The 17,804-nt window shown below is 57.0% G+C and overlaps 1 protein-coding gene and 1 long non-coding RNA gene across 5 annotated transcripts in view; both read left to right on the forward strand.

Annotated features, from left to right (window-relative positions):
• PRDM16 (PR/SET domain 16) overlaps positions 1-17,804 on the forward strand; it is a 300,325-nt gene that overhangs the window by 94,576 nt on the left and 187,945 nt on the right. For all 4 annotated transcript variants that reach the window (XM_053576342.1, XM_053576343.1, XM_053576344.1 and 1 more), the window contains exon 2: positions 3,445-3,770. In XM_053576342.1, the coding sequence (XP_053432317.1) occupies positions 3,445-3,770 (326 nt within the window). The remainder of the gene's footprint in view (positions 1-3,444; positions 3,771-17,804) is intronic.
• LOC128575071 (uncharacterized) lies at positions 5,441-7,516 on the forward strand. Its single transcript, XR_008376919.1, has 2 exons — positions 5,441-5,606; positions 7,243-7,516. It is a non-coding gene; the product is annotated as an uncharacterized LOC128575071 (long non-coding RNA).

Consider the following 17,804-nt stretch of genomic DNA (forward strand, 5'->3'; position numbering starts at 1 on the left):
GCTGGTGGTGGACAGGGACACTCTGCCGGCCGTGTGGCCTCTTTCTCTCCCCAGACCCTTAAGTCCTGCCCATGGGTTTGCTTTGTGGCTGTCTGGGGAGACGTGGGGGTGGCTGCTCTTTGGGGGTGATTTCCTGCTGCCTGGGTGAGAGGGGGCAGAAGACTCCCCTGTTAGGCTGGAGGAAACGCAGCCCTAACAAGGGGGTGGACGGGCCGGGGCTGGGGGAGGGGTTGGGGGAGGGGCTGAGGACCGACCCAGCCTGGGAGCAGCTGGTGCCTCCACTTCTCTGGCTTGTATTACAAGACCAAAGGATGAGAATATGCAAGTGGACCGTGTGCAACGAGTCTCCAAGAGGGGTCTCGGCATGACACTCCACCTGGAACACGGACCTGGCTGGACCCGGCGCCTCCAGCAGGTGCTTCCTGGGCCCTCGTGGCAGCTTTGACCGGGACCCAGCATGCTCAGCGCACCTGCTGGCTGCGCCCGGAGACTTTCTCCTCCTGATGCCACTGGCACTGGGGGCCCCCTCTCAGCTTGTGTCATATTAGTAGGCCCCCAAAAGAAAATTTAGGAGTGACAGCCTGGGTCCTGCACCTTTAGAGTGAGATCACTTCAGGACTGAGATAAAGAACTCAGGTCTCCCTGTGCAGCAGCATCTGTTGCCCACCTGTGTTTCCAAAGTCACCGTCTGGGCACACTGCATTCTGACCTTCCAAGGGGCGCCTGCCAGAAACACAGCTGGGTGGCAGGCCTGGAGGCCAGAGGGTGTCCTGGCTAGAGCCCCCCAGGGACCTTGAAGAGTCCGGTGACTCCCGGCAGGCTCCCTGCTTTCCCCAGGGCACTTGAGGCTGGTCTGTGCACCTCACTTTTTCAAAATGTTTTCCACACCCTAATGAGCCCTCCTCCCACCCACTCTTGAAAGAAGAGCTCTCTCCTCTCAGCAGTGGGGAGACCTGAGTCTTTCCTGGAGGCTGTGGGCAATCGCTTAACCCCTGTGACCGCTGGGAAGGAGGTTGGCGATGCAGGGACCTGCCTTAATCAGCAGGAACAACACTTTTCTCTCCCAGACTATTTGCTTCGCCCATAAATTAAATACGCCTCAAAGGCCAATTCTCCTTTAGTGGGTGAAGGGTTGGGAGAAGTAGAATTCAAACACAAAAATAAAGTGTTTGTGTAAAGGAGCCCCTGGGTGAACGTGCGCTTGGGCTGGAGCAGGACAGGAAACAACCGGGCCCTGCCTTTGCCATGCAAGGCAGAGACACCCACACCCTGATGGTGGTGGCAGGGGCGGCGTTGCTGGGAGCTCCACAGCCAGGGTCTCAAGCAGTAAGGCTGCGTGTTAATTACCCCTTCTAATTCACCTTCACTCCGAGTCAGTGGGGAGGTGTCCGGGGGTGGGCGGGGTGGGGGGCAGAGGGGCTCCTTTCAAACCTAAACAACTTCAGATCTTTGGGGTGAAGGGAATAACAGCTGCAGTTGTGTTGTGTTTCTGAAAGGAACCTACAGTCAATTAAAAAGGAACCGTTGGCCACTTAAAACGTAATCATTACTTCTGCGAACGCCGCCGCTAAATTAAATAAGTGTTATCCCCGTGACTTCTTTCCCCCAAGACTTTGGTTTCTTTCAAAAGAAAACATTTTGTTACTTCTTGCACTGATCTGTTTGCAACTAGTGTGAGGAATCTGAAATCTTTTTTCTTGTATTTAAAAGTTCCTGTCTCGGGTGGCGCCTGTGGCTCAGTGAGTAGGGCGCCGGCCCCATATACCGAGGGTGGTGGGTTCAAACCCAGCCTCGGCCAAACTGCAACCAAAAAATAGCCGGGCGTTGTGGCGGGCGCCTGTAGTCCCAGCTGCTCGGGAGGCTGAGGCAAGAGAATCACGTAAGCCCAAAAGCTGGAGGTTGCTGTGAGCCATGTGATGTCATGGCACTCTACGGGCGGCAAAGTGAGACTCTGTCTTTACAAAAAAAAAAAAAAAAAGTTCCTGTCTCCCTGGATGCTTCTATTTCACCCGCAACGTTCAGGAGCCCCGAGAGACAAGGGCCAACAGGACCACAGGACTGGTCACTTCCACCAGTTTTCAAACCAGCAACAGAGGGGGGCTTTGGCGGAAAGCTTCAGAGGGGAGTAGGAGGTGCCCAGGGACTTAGGGTGCCCAGTGGGGCTCAGCCCTGGTGCTGCCACCACCTACCCTTTGCCTGACCCTCCTCACTCTTTCCTGCCCTTTTTAATGTTATTGAGGTGAAACTCATTTGTATAAAAAGTAAGCATTTTAAAATGAGCGATTCAGTGAGGTTTTATATAACCACCCTGTCCTGTAATCACCACTTCTGTCCAGTGGCAAGACATACTGTCACAGCACACGGAGACCCCGTGGCATTAGTGGTCACTGCCTGCTCCTCTGCCAGGCCCTGGCCACCTCTACTCTGTGCCCCATCTCCAGGGACACTTTATAGAAATGGAATTAAACAGTTGTGGGTTCTTTCACTGGCATCACATTTTCAGGGTCTATCTGTGCCGTCCCAAGTGTCAGAGCTTTGTATGGACCCGGCTCCATTTGTTTCTTCACTGATTTGCTGATGGACGTTGGGCTCTCTCTTTTGGTGATTTTGAACATTGACCTGTTGGCATCTCTGGCCAGTGCTCTGGGATGGAGGCCCAGGAGTGGAGTAGCTTTCCTTGGAGTCTGACCCCCTCCATGACCTCCCTCCCCTCCACTGTGCCTCAAGCTGCCCTCTGGTGGGGTTCTAGGCTGCACTATCACGGCACCGAACTTCTCTTAGGACTGACCCAAAAGGAAGACCCATCTCAAATAAGTGAACTGGGGACTGTTTTCTTTGCTCAGTCTGCTGACCTGTAACCTTGTGACTCCCATGGCCTCAGCAGGCCTGATGTGAGCCCACTACAAGGTCATAAGGAACCTCTAGTAACCTTCCAGTAACCTGAGACCAGGGCAGCCCCAGCAGGGTGTCTAGAGTGGCCCACCTATGGGGGCAGTCGCTCTGGGAAAATTTCACAGTGGCCCAAGTTCCCAGTGCTCCTACGAACTTAGGCACCTATCTATTCCCTGATTCCAAGACCACAGGTGAGGACTGAGTGGTTCCCCATGAGCCCTGGGTTGGCCCGTGAGGCGCAGGCAGCTCCTGCTCTTGTTCTTCTAAAGCAGAAACCGTCCAAGTGTCCCCATGTGGCTGCAGGGCCCGAGGGCAGATGCAGAGAGGACTAAGCCATGCTACTTATCACAAACGTTGGTCCATCAAACTCCCTGCTAGCATCTTATCCTCAGGAACCTTGGCTCAATAGGGAGCAGAGCTGGGCATGGCAGCCAGACGCCTTTGGGGCCTCTGCAACCTCCATTCCCCTTAGGGCCTGATGACCAGGTGGTCCCCAAGCCTCACACCTGGGTGGGGGTGCTGCAGAGGCTGATGTTGGGTTGTCTCCTGCAGGTGACGGTGACCTTGTAAATAACATGTATGAGCCTGACCTGGATCAGCTGGCTGGCCACAGTGCCGAGGACGAGACTGAGGACAGTGTCATGTCACCCGTCCCCACAAGTGAGGACTTCACCCCCAAGGAGGGCTCACCCTATGAGGCCCCGGTGTACATTCCTGAAGACATTCCTGTCCCGCCAGACTTCGAGCTACGAGAGTCCTCCATCCCAGGGGCCGGCCTGGGCATCTGGGCCAGGAGGAAGCTGGAAGTCGGGGAGAGGTTCGGCCCCTTCCTGGCGGCGCCCAGGGCCACGCTGAAGGATACCGACTTCGGATGGGAGGTAAGCACCTGCGTCTGAGTGTGGCTGGTCCGAGCACTTCGTCTGTGTTCGGTGTGTTTTCGCAGCCGCTGTCAGGTGGGGAACTCTGTTACGCAGCGTCCGAGTGCCCCCGCCTGTCCTTGCCTGTGCTTATTTTGCCCCAGAGCTCACGTGTACGGCCCAGAAAGCACCAGGGGCCTTGTGGTGGCTTGTCAGCCTGGAGCCTGTTTCTCTCCTCCCCAAAATGTGTCTTTCAGGAGTACGTGTCTTAAAATATCATGTGCTGCCCGCTGGGGTGGAGGTGCTAGGGCTCCCGGTGTGGCGGGGCAGGGGTGATAACGGAACATCTGCGAGTAGGCAGCTTCACTCAGGGCTTCCCTGCAGCCCGATGCCACGTGCTGCCCCCGATGTCATGTGCACACTGACACCCAGGCTTTTGCCCTCCTGCCCTGGTCAGCAAGCTGCTTGAGGGGTGCTCCGACTTCCCAGGTCAAGGGGGCACAAGCGCCGCCCTGCCAGGAAGGGATGTTTTGCTGTTTACGTTTCCTTGGCCAGCCTGAGGGTTCTGGAGCCGTGCGTGCTGGACCTGCTTTGGGGACAGCAGAGGGGTCAGGCAGATGGGCTGGGGTGTCCACATGGGTCCTGCTCGGGCCACGAGGCACAATGGGCCCTAGTTTCGGAGGCTCTGACTGTGGTTTTGTGGGGGCTAAGAGGCCCACAGGGGCACTCATCCTCACTGGCCCCAGCCTTTCTGCCAGGCCCAGCAAGCCAATTTTCAGTGATATTTTTGGCAGAATCCCTGCCTGGGTAGAAAATGGGATTGCAAACCCAGATTCCTTCTGGTGTTTCTCAACCTCCCAAAGTACTTAGATTGGGGTCAGTTCTAGGAAGGGCACAGTCCCAGGACAGAATAGGACCAAGTGGCCAAGCAGTTGGTTCCCCTAATGGCAGGGGCTGGCGGCAGTGGGGCAGGGGTCACGTCTTGTCCTGCCAACTCTTCTAGCCACTCTGTGGCTCTGGAAAAGCTCCCAGACTGTCTGTGCCTCTGTTTCCTGTGCAGAGTGAGCCAGGGATTCAAGTCTGAGCTCACCTTCCCTTGACATTGAACTTCACACAGAAATTGCCCCCTAGAGATGCAGGTGCACAGATGCCCTCTTTGGAACCTTGGGGGGCTCTTGTACCCCCCAGATCCCCTTACAACTGATGCTATGGATGCCAAGGAAGCCTGGGTGGGTTAATGCCTGGAGTGGGGCCCAAGCTGCCCACTTTCCTCAAAGCCTACAGGCAGATGATTTGAGGCTCCTGGTAGCTCATGGGGTTTTGTATGGCTCTGTGTCATGGACATGGGGACGTAGAAGCCTTTACCTGACTGTCACCTTGAGGCCCCAGGCACAACAGAGAGCTGTGAGGCTCCAGATGCATCCGAGGACGGCCACAGTGGAGTCCATGATCCTCCCAGATGGTGGAGTCATAGCGTCCCCTGCCATCTAGAGGATGTGAGTTCCTGTGCGGGGGGGCTCACCCTGCGTCACCTTCAGGAGAGGCCAGAGGGAGAGAGAGCTGCAATCACAACCCTCAATGGGCCTGTGACATGTTCTGTAGCCTGTAGTGTCGTCCCTTCTAGAGCCCAGAGAGCATTTCTCAGGACACGTGGCTGTGAAAATGGGACTGGCCTGGCAGTGGCAGCCTGTCCCGCTCGGCTGCACAGGACAGGAATTTCAGGGTGTTTGACGCACTCAGGAAGGTCTGACTATTTGATTAGTAGGTGGCTTCTAGATGGTCAGAGGGCGAACCAGGCCTTCAGGGAGCGCTTTGGATGACCTTGAGGTGACTTTGTTCCTGTCTGCTCTGATACAGGTTTCTGTTTGCTTTTATTTATTCATTTATTTAAAGGAGTTGCCCATATCACAGTGGCCCAGCTGGTGCCAGGTCCGGTTGGGCCGTGCCGTCACCCGTCGGCATTCATTATTTATTCTCTGCATACGTGAGGGAACGCTCTCCCTCCAGGGTGCGCCGCCCATCTCTGCACAGAGCTTGGTTCTGCAGCGGTGACCTGGGGCCGCCTGTCACCCCGTGCTCAGTGGGTATCTGTGTCCTGCGCACCTGCCTGTACCTGGCATTATCCCGTCTGACCTTGTTTTCTTTGCAAGCTCAGACACCACTTGCCTGGCTTTGTGACCTGTCTTTGGGCTTTCCTGCTTTCCGCCAGGGGCTGAGGCATTTGTGCATGTCAGGGGCATGAGAAAGCCAAAGCAGACTCCAGCAGGCAGCCCCCACCCCCCTCAGGAGGAGGAGCAGGAAGGCTGACACTCAGGGCAAAGCCACTTGTGCCTGAAATAAGTGATGACGGTCAAAGCAGCTTCTCTCCAGCTGCTGAGACCTCATCTGGGGCTTTGGGGGCAGAAAAAGTGACAGGCTTGCCCTTAAGCAGCCTGACCCGGGTTTCCACCCGTCCCCTGACTTGGTCAGCTATTGTTTTCACTTTGTGCTTTGTCTTCCTGGGGCGTGAACTGCGGATGGGGCAGGAGAAGCAGGTGCCACCCTCTGGGGGGACTTGTCCTGGCTTCTGCCCTGGCCGTAGGTCCTCTGATTGCATGGACAGGGACCTGCCATAGAGGGTCACCCAGCCCCCAGGGCTGGGGCCTCTGCATGGCTCTGGAGGGGACATTGTGGGGGGTGGCTGCAGACACCCAGGCACTTGTGTTACTCAGTCCGGAGTGGCCAGAGGTGGTGTGACCAGCCCTAGTGTGCAGTGCCACGCCGTGGGGGCCTGGGGAGCCTGGGACTGCCAGAGCAGGAGCCCGGGTGACACACACACGTCTGGGCTTTATGCGTGCCATTGTTCACTCTCACACTGGCAGTTGAGTTTTATGAATCAGGGTGTTTGACTTTACTACAGTTTATACAATATTCAGTTACTGAAAAGAACAAGTGAAGATGATGGATGAAACCTGAGAAGGACCCGGCCTGCTGACAGCCGGGAGGACGGTTTGGGGACCGCCCCAAGCTCCTAAGGGAGGCTGCCCTTGGGGATGGCTAGGGAGTTGGGAGTGACATCCACAGGGGATTAGAGCAGTCCTATCCCCTGCAGGCCCCTCTGAGGGCCAATTTGAAATCAAAGTCACACTGGTGGTTCTCACTGCCATTTTGGCCCACCATGAAAAGAGTTCTTTCTGCTCTGGCAGCAGTGTTCCTATCTCGGACCATACAGCTGAAATGAATTAAGAAGGTCCTATTTCCTTTTGTCTTTTCATGAGGAGAGACACGGTGCCAAGCAACATGTGGCTTGAATGACCCACTACTTGGGGGACTGAGGGGTCGAGGGGTCAGTTGTGCTGCCTTCAAGGTGGCTACGGCTTCAGCACCTGGGTCCTGGGCATCTTGGTTTCTATGGGAATGTTCTGTTGGCCAAGCAGGACCTCAAGTAGCTCGGCAGCTGTGGTTCCTCCTCCCCATCACTTGTTTTGTGCCCACCTCCCTCCGCCTCCTCCAGGTGCCCCCGCCTCTGTGTTAGGAGTCAGATGCCTCTGGCTTGGCTCTGGCCACATCTGTGCGTGGAAATGTCCCCTGAGCGGGAGCAGGGAAGGGATCCGGGATGAGCCTCCTCCATCTGGACCCAGCTGATTTTCTCCGGAAACATCGCACTCTGCTTGCTGACACCAAGGCCCACCCTGCCCAGAATAAATCATCCTGTGATTGCGTTTGATTGCCCTAAAGTCTGCAAAAACAATGATTTTGATCATTTGTTGAGTAAATCATAACATTTATCATCATGCTGTTTATTTTGCTAATTAAGAGGTGACCGCCAGGGACAGCCCAGAGGGAGGCAGGCTCTGGGAGGGGCTGGGGAAGCCACCTGCCCAGGGGCCTGTGTGGAAGTGAGTCCACCAGGTCCCTGGGAGTGCTGGGGACAGTTTCTTGCTGAATGGGCCACCAGCTGGACTGGGACTGCTTGTTGCCCAGGAAGTGTGTCTCTCCAGAAAGGCTCCCGGCCATGATGGTGCTCAGCCTGTGGTCGGCACTCAAACATTCTCTGCTGAATAAACGTGGCTGCCTCTGTTTAGGACGCTGGAGAGAAATGTTAATGTGAATTGATGGGGTTTCAATTATCTGAAGAATTTACTCAAGTGGACTATCTCATCCCCTGGCGTTAGTCGCTGAATATTAACATACGTGTTCGTTTGTTCAGTCAATAAACAGGCCATGTCTGGCTCAGGGCCTATGGGAAGCTCTGGAGCTAAAGGGGAAACGTCCCAGAGGCCTCAGGCTGCCCAATTCTCCAGCTCGAGACCGTGTGGCACCCAAACTGGCCCCTACAGGGCCGCTGGAGGCCCTCGAGGGTCTCAGCAGGCTCCAGGCCCAGCTGGTTACCCCCGTGGACCTGAGCTTCTCCAACAGCCAGGGAAAATTTTAGAGTGAATTATCAGAAGCATCTGACCTTGAAGGAAGGCGTGGGCCTGCGGGGAAGGACCCCTCCTGTGCAGGTGCACTTGTCTGCCCTGTGTATTTTAGAAAATCAGTTCTCCTCTGCCCCCAGCCAGGGAACATGAGGAGCCAGCCTCAAGTGGCGGGACAGGAAGGAAGGCTGGGCACAGCCCCATTGGGCTCTGGCTCTGGGGCAGAGGGGCATAGTGCGGGGACTCTAGACCCTGACCTCATGGCATTAAGGTCCTCTGTGGACTTTAGAGGCACCATGAGGCATCATCCAGAACCAGCTTCTCCAAATGCTGAGGAAACACTCCAGGGTCCCGAGGGCTGAGACCAGTTCAGTCTGATGGCAGGAGGGACAGAGGGCAGGTGAGGCCAGGCCTGCGGTGTGGGGCGGGGGAGTCACAGGGGCCCTTCCTCTGAGTGGTGACCACAGCCTGGCATGGCTGTAAGGCACATGCATACGCTAGGTCACAGGGTAGGGAGTGGCTCCGGCCTCAAAGGGCATCCAGGTAGCTCCCCACCTGGGTCTGGCTGCTTTGAGGAGTGGCTCAGGGTACCTGTGTTTCAGGTCACACATGTTTTGTGACTGTAGGGGATGTTTTTTCTGGGAGTTCCAGATAGATTTCTGAGCTGTAGGAGCCTGAAGAGACATTTCTAGTCTCCAGGTTAATTCCTAGGTCCAGGGCCTTGGAGGAGACCCTGAGGGGCTCACCGGCCCTGTAGACCGGAGCTCGTTCTGCAGTTAGCACCTCTCACTTTGGGCTCACGCCCTGGCCTGCTCAGGACTTACATGGGGGGTGGGGGTGGGTGGGCTCTGCTCAGGGGGACTGGGGTACAGGGCCACAGGCAGGGGTTCACATTTGAGGCTCCCTTTTCCAGTTTGCACAGTAGCAGGCCCTGATGCTGGACTGAGACCCTCTGCCTGGACATACGGGGTCTCAGTCCAGCATCAGGGCCTGCTACTGTGCAAACATGTTGCCATGAAACTCTGGATGCCAGAATGTGGCCCTTGAGCCGGAGATGCCAGTGCTTTCAGCACCCCAGGGCTTGTGGAAACGAAGAGTCAGGCCCCATCGGGCCTCTGAAAGTCCGCAGGGCACTGAACAGGAGCCCCGGTGATTCACATGCACTGTAAGCATAGGAAGGGTGGACCAGCCGAGACCACTAGGAAGATAGCACATCCAGGGGTGGCCTCGGACTGTGTTGAAAGCATAAGCATCACCAGCGTTCCCTGGCGGCCAAGAAGAAGAGCAGCCTCTCTGCTCCTGCCCAGCCCCCAGGGGAGGGGCAGCGGCACCCAGAAGAGCCAGGCGTAGCCTCTCCTGGAGACCACCAGGCTGTCTCTGGCTCTCGGACTGAGGAAGGAGAAATACCCATTGGTGGCCAATGGCTGGTTTGAACCTCAAAGTGTTTCATTTAGCCACCAGTCTCTGCAAGCAGAGCTCTAGTATCCAGGGTCACCTGGTCAGCAGGCTGGGCTCGTTGTTCTGAGCCCTTAGAGCTGTCAGCAGCCAGGGAACACTTTTGGCCCCACCTCGCTCCAGGTGACCCATGGCTCTGGGGTGGTGTTCCAGGAAAGCCAGCCTGGAGGGCTCCCATCGGTGCTCAGGTGATTCTGGAAAGTGCGTCCTCCCAGTGGTGGAAGAGGGACAGGCCTTGTGCCCAGTGATGTCTGCTAAGTTTGCAAAGAAAATGTGAGAGTAGTCCTGCCCCATGAACATCTGTTTGTACTGGAGGGTCAGGACCCTGTCCTAGTCTCTCCCAGGCATCTGGGACCCGGAGGCAGGAAGGGGGTTGTGGTCTCACTTGACTGCACGTGGGGTCACCTGGGAGCATACAGGGAGGCAGGACTGTGGCCAGGCGGGGGACAACTGCCCCCTGGCCCAGAAGTGTCTTGGTTTAGGACTGAAGGTCCCAGCAACCCTGCCTGAGCACAGGGCTCCTGAAGCTCCTAGAAGGTTTAAATCTACAGTTGGGGTCCAGAGCCAGGACCTAGAGCAGGAACAAGGGGCATGGGGGGCCGAGGGCCGAGCTTTGCCACAAGAGCACCCCTGCCCTCCAGCACATTCAGTCCTGCCTGGCAGCTGGAAGGACAGGCTGTACTTAAAAAGATTGCTGAGGGCAGTTGGTACTCAGCTGTGTGTCTCAGGGTGCAGCAGAAGCCCTTTGCTAGGAGGACCCTCCTGGCCCCTTCTGTGTCTTCCTTTCTGGAGCTGAGCACAGCACCATGTGCACCCTTGCCAGCATGCTGGCTATGGTGGGTTTAACTCTGAGACCACGCTAACATGTTTTATCCTTTTAATTCCAACAGTGGGGAACAGGCAGGGCTGCCAGAGTGTCTGCCGTGGCCTGCAGCCTGGGGAGGGTGGCCAGAGCAGGTGTGCAAATAGGAGGGCTCCATTCTGCAGCGTCTGAACCTCACCATCAATAAGGCAGAACTTGCTCCTCTGCTGTTCCTTCTCCCCATGGCACAGGGGGTACTCTCCACAGCCTCAAGATGCCTAGTGCTCAGGCCCCAGCCTGGCAAGCTGGAGCTGGGATCCCTCTCCCTGGGCTGCTCACCCACTCAGACACTGGGCTGCCCCACTCTCAGTCTCGTTGCCAGGGAGTTTTAGCAAGGCCAAGAAACATTCCAGGGAACCCCCCCCCAATAATTCTTTGAATGTTTTGTGGAGGCGGAACATTATATATAAAGAGCCACCCAAATCATCATGCGCGCCAAGGTGAATGTGCCCCAGAGAACACAGCAATGCACGTAGGGACCCTCTGCAGGGTTAGGAACCCTCCCCGGGGTTAGGGACCCTCCCTGGGGTTTGAAGAGAGGTGGGGCCCTGGCAGGGCAGAGTGAGTTGGAGGCGCCCCTGAGGTAGGAGGTGCTCAGAAGCCCACAGGGCATCTCCGTCCCTGCAGCTGATGGTGGTGCAGGAGTCAAGCCCCACAGCCTTCCCATTTCTCGCGGCACCATGACATCAAGTCCAGACATTTTTAGCCCAAGAATGCCATGAAATCCTGCACTATCTTAGGCCCAGCTCCGAGACACGGGTATATAAGGAATTTTAGAAAAAAGGAGAGAGATGACTAAGAATACCTCTGATGGCTCTCCTTTATTTCCTTAAGGGGTAATAACTCAGCCGCAGCCCAGCAGAGGGTACTTTCTTTAAATAGAGCGTTCTGATTCACAAGCGAAAAAGGAAATAAATATTTTCTTTTCATATTCGAGAGACATCCATGAATACCAACTTCTTAAATGGTATTTTGCCATCGCATCTCACACCCCACCCCCAGTGACACCCAGAGCCCACCCTCACTCACTTGAGACGGTTTGCTTGTGAACCAGAGGGGACACCCAGTGCCCGGGCATTAGAAGAGGAGGGAGGTGACTCCTCCTTGGGGAGCCAGCTCGGCCCCTCCCGAAGGCTGCCTGTGAGAACAAGGTGCCCCACAGTCCCTTCCTATCCCCCTCCCTTCCTCCTTCCTTCCTTCTTTTCTTTAAGGAAGCGAGTACTTTAAAGTAAGGGAGTGCAGCAAGGCACCTGGTGTCTCTGTGCACGCTCGGTGGCGAGGCCCTGCGGCCACACACTGGGCGACAGGCAAGGCCTCAGACACTCTCCTGGCAATGATTAGGACTGGCCACCCTCATTTTGCCTGGAGGAAACTGAGGCTGAGGATACAGAAGAAACCCAGTTGGTTGATGCAGGGACACTGGTTGGGGCCCTGCTTAGTCACTGTGTCATCAATGTGACCTTGACCTCCCTCTTGCCTAGAACTGTGACTTCCTGTCTATAAAGCAGATTCTGAGCCCAGCCCCGTGGGCCACAGTGGGCTGAGAGCATCTGGGTGGGGGTTGGCAGGGAGCTATGTTCACTGCAAGCAGCTGCCTATGGTAGCAGAACTCTCCAGACCCCAGAAAGGGCCACCAGCCACAGCTAAGTCAGCGTGGGAAGGGGCCTCCAGAGAACAGAGCTTTGCTCAGGCAGGAACTGCAGTGTCCTCGACTCCAGCAGCCTGTGGGGCCTAGAGCTGAGACCCCCTAATTCTACCTGGTTGTGGAGTCCCAAGGAGCTGTGGTCCTCAAAGGATTGTACTCAGAATCCCCAGGGCACTTCCAAAATGCAGATTCTGGGCCCTGCCCTCTATCTACTGGGTTAGAATTGGTGGAGTGGGGCCCAGGAACCTGCATTCTAGTAAGCAGTGCTGAGTAGCAGGAGGGGGCCCCCTTGTAGTGTGAAAGGTCCTTGGCTTCAATCCCCCCATAGGAACCCGAGGGCCGTTCCTGGAGGTGCAGCCACCACAGGTAGGGGCAGAGCCCTCTCTGATCAAGGCCTAGTGGGAGCTGGTGGGAGCAGCAGGGGGATGCAGAGGAAGGGCAGGAAAGGGGTACTAAGGCCCTAGGAGTAGCCTGGGGGCCCCACCACTTGGGGTGTCAGCGTCTCCTCCCCCTTTTGTGAGCCTCCCTGGGGGAAAGTCCCATAGGGTGGGCTGGCTGGGGCAGCAAGCAGCGTCCTGACCCAAGCAGCGTCCCTCTGCTCCGGGTCACTGTGTGCAGTTCCTGTCACCAGCACAGGCTGAGAGCAGGATGGGTCCCACTGCTCCTATGTTCCCGGCGTCGAGCGGCCCCCAGACCCCCATGGGCACTCAGCCCTCCCATCCCTCGGTTGATCCTGCAGCCTGGGGTCCGCATGGAGCCCAGCAGGTGCGGCAGAGACCTGAGACCCCTGACACTGCACCCAGGGTGGTCACTGTGGGTTGGGGCTGGGGCTCAGGCTCAGGTTCTTGCTGCCCCGAGAGTAGGCAGGCCCTCTGGCCCTCTGGCTTCCCTAGCTTTCCCTGGGGAGGTAGGATGCAGCCAGGCTGCTAAGACTAGAAGATCCTCAGGACGGGTAATTGGTATTGGACGTTTCTCAATTTAGAGCAACTTCCCAGCAGGGAGCAGAGGGGTGGGAGGGCAGCCCTGTCGAGGGGGCAGTGCTGGCCCTACGGATCCCTGGGGAGCCCCACAAGACCTGCCCACCAGCTTCTACATGGCCCTCCCTCCCCACCAGGTCAGGCGAGAGTCCCAGGCGTTCCAGGCCATAAAAAGTCTCCCTGGGTCATGGGACAAGGGCGTGAACATAGTAGCTGCTGCCGAGACCAGCAGTAGGCAGCAGGTCCTGCAGAGCCTGGCCAGGCCTGCTTATCAGAATGTCTCCCATGATGGGCATTCCTGGGGGCCAGGCCATCCCCTGGGGTGGAAAGGTGTCACTGGCCTCCTTGGCCTCGGTCAAAGATACTCATAGGCTCAGATAGTCCCTGCATCCTGTCTTTCTTTATGGAGCACCCGCCTGCAGGCAGAAGCTGCTCAGGGCTAGCATGGGCACCTGGCATCTCCTGGGATGGGTGTGATCTGACTGAGGGCAGCCATGTGCAGTGACCTGGTCAGCCCTGGGGTGAGAGGTTAGTCTGAGCTCTGGGCAGAGGCCCCTAGGGAGTGGCTGGGAGCCAGCGTCCTTCATGTCATGGAGGAGTTGTTCCAAATGGCCTTCCCTGGCCAGGCCTTTCTTATTGTTTAAAACACACATGAATAAAATGGCCTAATGTGTTGATTTTCCGCCATCAGGCCGTCAGGGTGCACCTCAGTGTGTGTGGTGTTGCAGAGGGGTCCGCCCTTGTCTTGCTTCAGGGGCCTCACTGGCTCTAAGTTCCCTGGAGCACTCAGGATGTCAGGTCCCAGCTTGTGCGGTTGGTCAGCTCCCCTGTGAATTCTGGGGAATGGCTTGGGGCTGCTGTCCCTGCTGTCTCCTGCCATGTGAGGAGGGGTGCCGGCCTGCAGCGCAGCCACCTGCTGTGCCCCTGTTTGGGCCTGGGCTGCCATCCCCAGGGGGCGCCTGGTGCAGCTGGCTGGGGCAGGGCAGGATCAGCAGCCTCCAGCAGGGCCTGGGAAGCGCTCGACTGGCCTTTGGGAGTCCCGTCCTCCTGGGCTAATGCCCAGTTTAATTGTGCGTCCCATTGTGTCGTGTCTGTTCAATCATGTTCCAAAATACCGACATCCACTCCTTTCCCATTTAGATCTTTCTAAAGTCCATTCTGGCTTATCAGCACCGTAATTTCACGAGCAAGGCTAAGATTTCTGCCATTTAGGCCCCAGGCATTGTCTGTGGCGGCGGCAGCTGAGATAAACCCTCACCCAGAACAAAGTCGAGGTGACCTTTTACAAGGAGATGCAGCCTTGCTTCCCTCCAGACTAATTTATCAGCCGTCGTTGCAGCCCCAGCACTCAGCGGAGGCTCAGAGAGCACGGTGCGGGCTGGGGCGAGGGGGGATCAGGATGCCTGGCGACTCCTCATTCCCAAAGGTACCTCCAGGTCCCCTGAGATGTGAGCTGCAAATAGCTGGGGGACTCTGGGAGTCCACCAGGGCTGGGACACCCAGCTGGGCATTAACGGAACAGGGTGGGCCTTTGGGCCTGAGAGTCTAGGAGAGGTGGCCCAGCCCCTCCCCAGCCCTCCCCAGCCCTGTTCTGTGTAAAGGGTCGTAGGGCTGGAAATGAGTGACAGTGACTCTTAACAGAACAGCCTGCAGGCCTCGTCCCCTGCTATCACATCTCTGCTGAGTGGCCCATGCCAGCCCCTGTGCTTGGTGTGTGCAGAGGCCTCTGGCCAGGCTTGTGCTCCCTCCCTGTCCACTCTAGGGACCAGGCTTGCTTGGCCAGCTGAGGGCTTGCTTCTAGAAGGTAACCTGCTGGAGCTTGGTTCCCAGGGGAGCTGCTGAGTACCCGTGGGATCCGTGGGTAGACTTTGATGTTCTTCACACGTGTGAAGACTCCCCGGGGCTGGAGTGTGAGACCCTGGGCAGATGTGTCAGCTGGACTGAGGCACTCCCAGCAAGAGGCCACTCTGCTGGTCCCTAGCACCTACCCTGTGCTGTCTTCTCAGAGGGACCATGGTGGACCCTTCCTCAGGTCTGAGCTGGAGTTGGTGTGCTGTGGCCCTCGCCTCTGAAGCACAGCAAAGCCATGATCTGGGGCTGGAGAGCACATGCCTCCTCTCTCTCTCTTTCCCCCACTCAGGAAATTCAGAAGTGCCCAGCATCCTAGGGCCCATCTGGGAAAGGGGATAGTGAGTCCCCTTGGAGCACATGGGTAGACTCTGGACCTCATCTCATGGCAGAGGCTGAGGGCTCTCCTTTGTCTTTACAGAAGGGACCTCTGTCCATGTCCCCCTGCTGACTGCCTGGGGCCACGGGATGTGATGCTGTGAGTTAGGGACAGGGAAGGACTTTGGCCAGAGCTGGCACCTGCAGAGAACCATGGGCTCCACCGAGGCCCTTGGCTGGGACCTTCCCTTCAGGCTTGAGTTCTCTGTGGGATCTGAAGCACAGTTTGGGTGTCCTGGCTGTGCCTGGGCCTCCTAGGAATGTATAAGTTGGGGGATGTCCAGCCCTCAGCCAGCTGTGGCTCAAAGGAGTAGGGCGCCAGCCCCATATGCCAGAGGTGGTGGGTTCAAACCTAGCCCTGGCCAAAAACTGGAAAAAAAAAAAGAAAGAAAGAAAATGAAAAATCCCAAAGGAGCAAACTTGTAGCCATCACCGTTGTTGTGTCCATTTGCTTGACCTCAGCATCATCCCAAGACACGCTGCCTGTGGCCTTGACCCAAGGGTGGGAATAAAAGAATGACAGCTGGGGTGGGGGAAGGGGAGGAAAGGATGAAGAGGCAGCGGCTGGGTGGAAAAAGGTTTGTTTCACATTTTGATAAAAGCCTTCAAATTGTTACTATCGCAGCAGTGGCTGGGTTGGAGGAAGTACATTTCCCTCATCTGTAAAATTCACGGCGTCATGGGGCACTTTAATTGCGTGGACTTGAACGCTGGCAGGGGGTGGACAAAACCGGCAGCTGCGAGGTGGGATCTGCAGGCTGTGAAGAGTCCGCCTAGATGTCTGGGATCCCAGCCACTCCCAGCACACACAGGGTGGACTCCCTGGACAGTGGGGGTGAACCCTCAGCAGAGGCCGGCTGGGGTGGCATCTGCCTCCTCCATGCCCCCGTGTGTTTCTGCTCCCGGGTGGGCAACCTCACCGTCTTCTTCGTCCACCCTTAAGTGAGTCGCCTCCGGCCCTGTCTCAGCTGAGGACAGAGGCGAGTCCAGCTCCTGTGGTGCCTGGTCATCATGGCAGGTCCCCCATTCCCAGGGCAGGGGACACTCCCACAGTGGAGGGGCCCTCATCACCCTCTGGGACTGGGGTCAGAAGGGGGCTGTCCAGCTGCTTGGCCCAGCTTGGAGCTGTTCCTTGCGTTCCTAGGTTTCTGAGCGAGGTGGTGGGGCTGAGGCCACGCATCTGTGGTCTCTGGGTGTGGCTGTCTCCGCCTGCCAATGCGTTCCTCATGTACAGAGCCCCTTGGAGCTGTCCCTTCACCCACATCACATCCACATTGCATTGGAGGACACCAAATCTTGAGAGCTGTGGACGGAGCCGCTGTAACTAAGATGTCAGACTTTACCTGCACAACCTGAGTCTATTCACTTCGTCTATTTTCAGCCAACAGGCGCGTCCCTCCTCCCCGGCTTAGGTGGGAAGAGCTAGGAGAGGCTGGGAAAAGTGAGGCTTCTGCAGCTGCTCCAAGGGCAGGTCAGGGCTCAGGTCCTCGCCTTGGTCTAAGCACCTTTAGATTCCCAGGGGAACAAGGATCCAGTAAACCCCATGTCGAGTCTTCTGTATTTTCATTATTTGGACCGTGTTACGTAGACCCTGTTAATGGTCCCAGGTAGGGACGGTTTGCACATTCTGAGCTCTTATTTTTGGTTCCCTTTAACCCCCTGGCCCCTTTTTAAAAAGCAAAGCCCAGATTGTTAAGATATCTGTGGCACAGAGGCAAGCGGACCCCAGTGCTGTGCAGAGAGGGAGCTGGTTCAGACTGGGATTCACTGACTGCTGCTCAGACCCCAGATAAGCCACCACCATCTCTAGGCCTCAGTTTCCCCACTGGTTTGATGGGGGAGCTGACACAGTGGGTCTTGCAGGCCCTCCCGACTCCAGCCTGGCACGTGAAGCTCTGATGGGTGGGAGGTGCAGAGATGAGGACTTGGGGAGACTCTTCTTAGGGATCTGGAAAAAGGTGGATAATGTTCCACTGAGGGTCCGTCCCCCAGCCCGGAGGCTGTGCCCTCCCTGCAGGGTCCCTCCGGTCCCTGAGCAGGCAGCTGTCCTTTGGGGTCTCCAGGAGCCAGTGTGTCAGCTCTTCCCACTGAGGCAAAAAGGCCATACCTTGGAGCCCACGTCCCTGGTTTACCTGTGGAGTTTCTCGTCCCACAGTTTGTTTAGAGGAGATGGGGGGGAGGGGGCATCAGCCAAATGATCAAAGGAAACTCCCCGGACACAGCTGGGGACAGTGCTGCCCCTGCATCAGGGTGCCAGGGTGCTGCCACCAAGGGCCCCTGCGGGCACTGGGGCCTGGCACTCCACTTGCTCCTGTGCCCTCCCAATGTCTGGAAAAGGCAGGAAACCCCTGACTGTGTGGCAGCATACCTCCGAGATGTTCACCTTTGCCCCCAAGACATACCCCCAAGATATCCCCCTTTGTCCCCTAGGTGTACCCCTGAGATGTCCCCCTTTGTCCGCTAGGCATACCCCTGAGATGCCCACCTTTGTCC

This window comes from Nycticebus coucang, chromosome 22, assembly GCF_027406575.1.
Source record: "Nycticebus coucang isolate mNycCou1 chromosome 22, mNycCou1.pri, whole genome shotgun sequence".
Taxonomy (NCBI): Eukaryota; Metazoa; Chordata; class Mammalia; order Primates; family Lorisidae; genus Nycticebus; species Nycticebus coucang.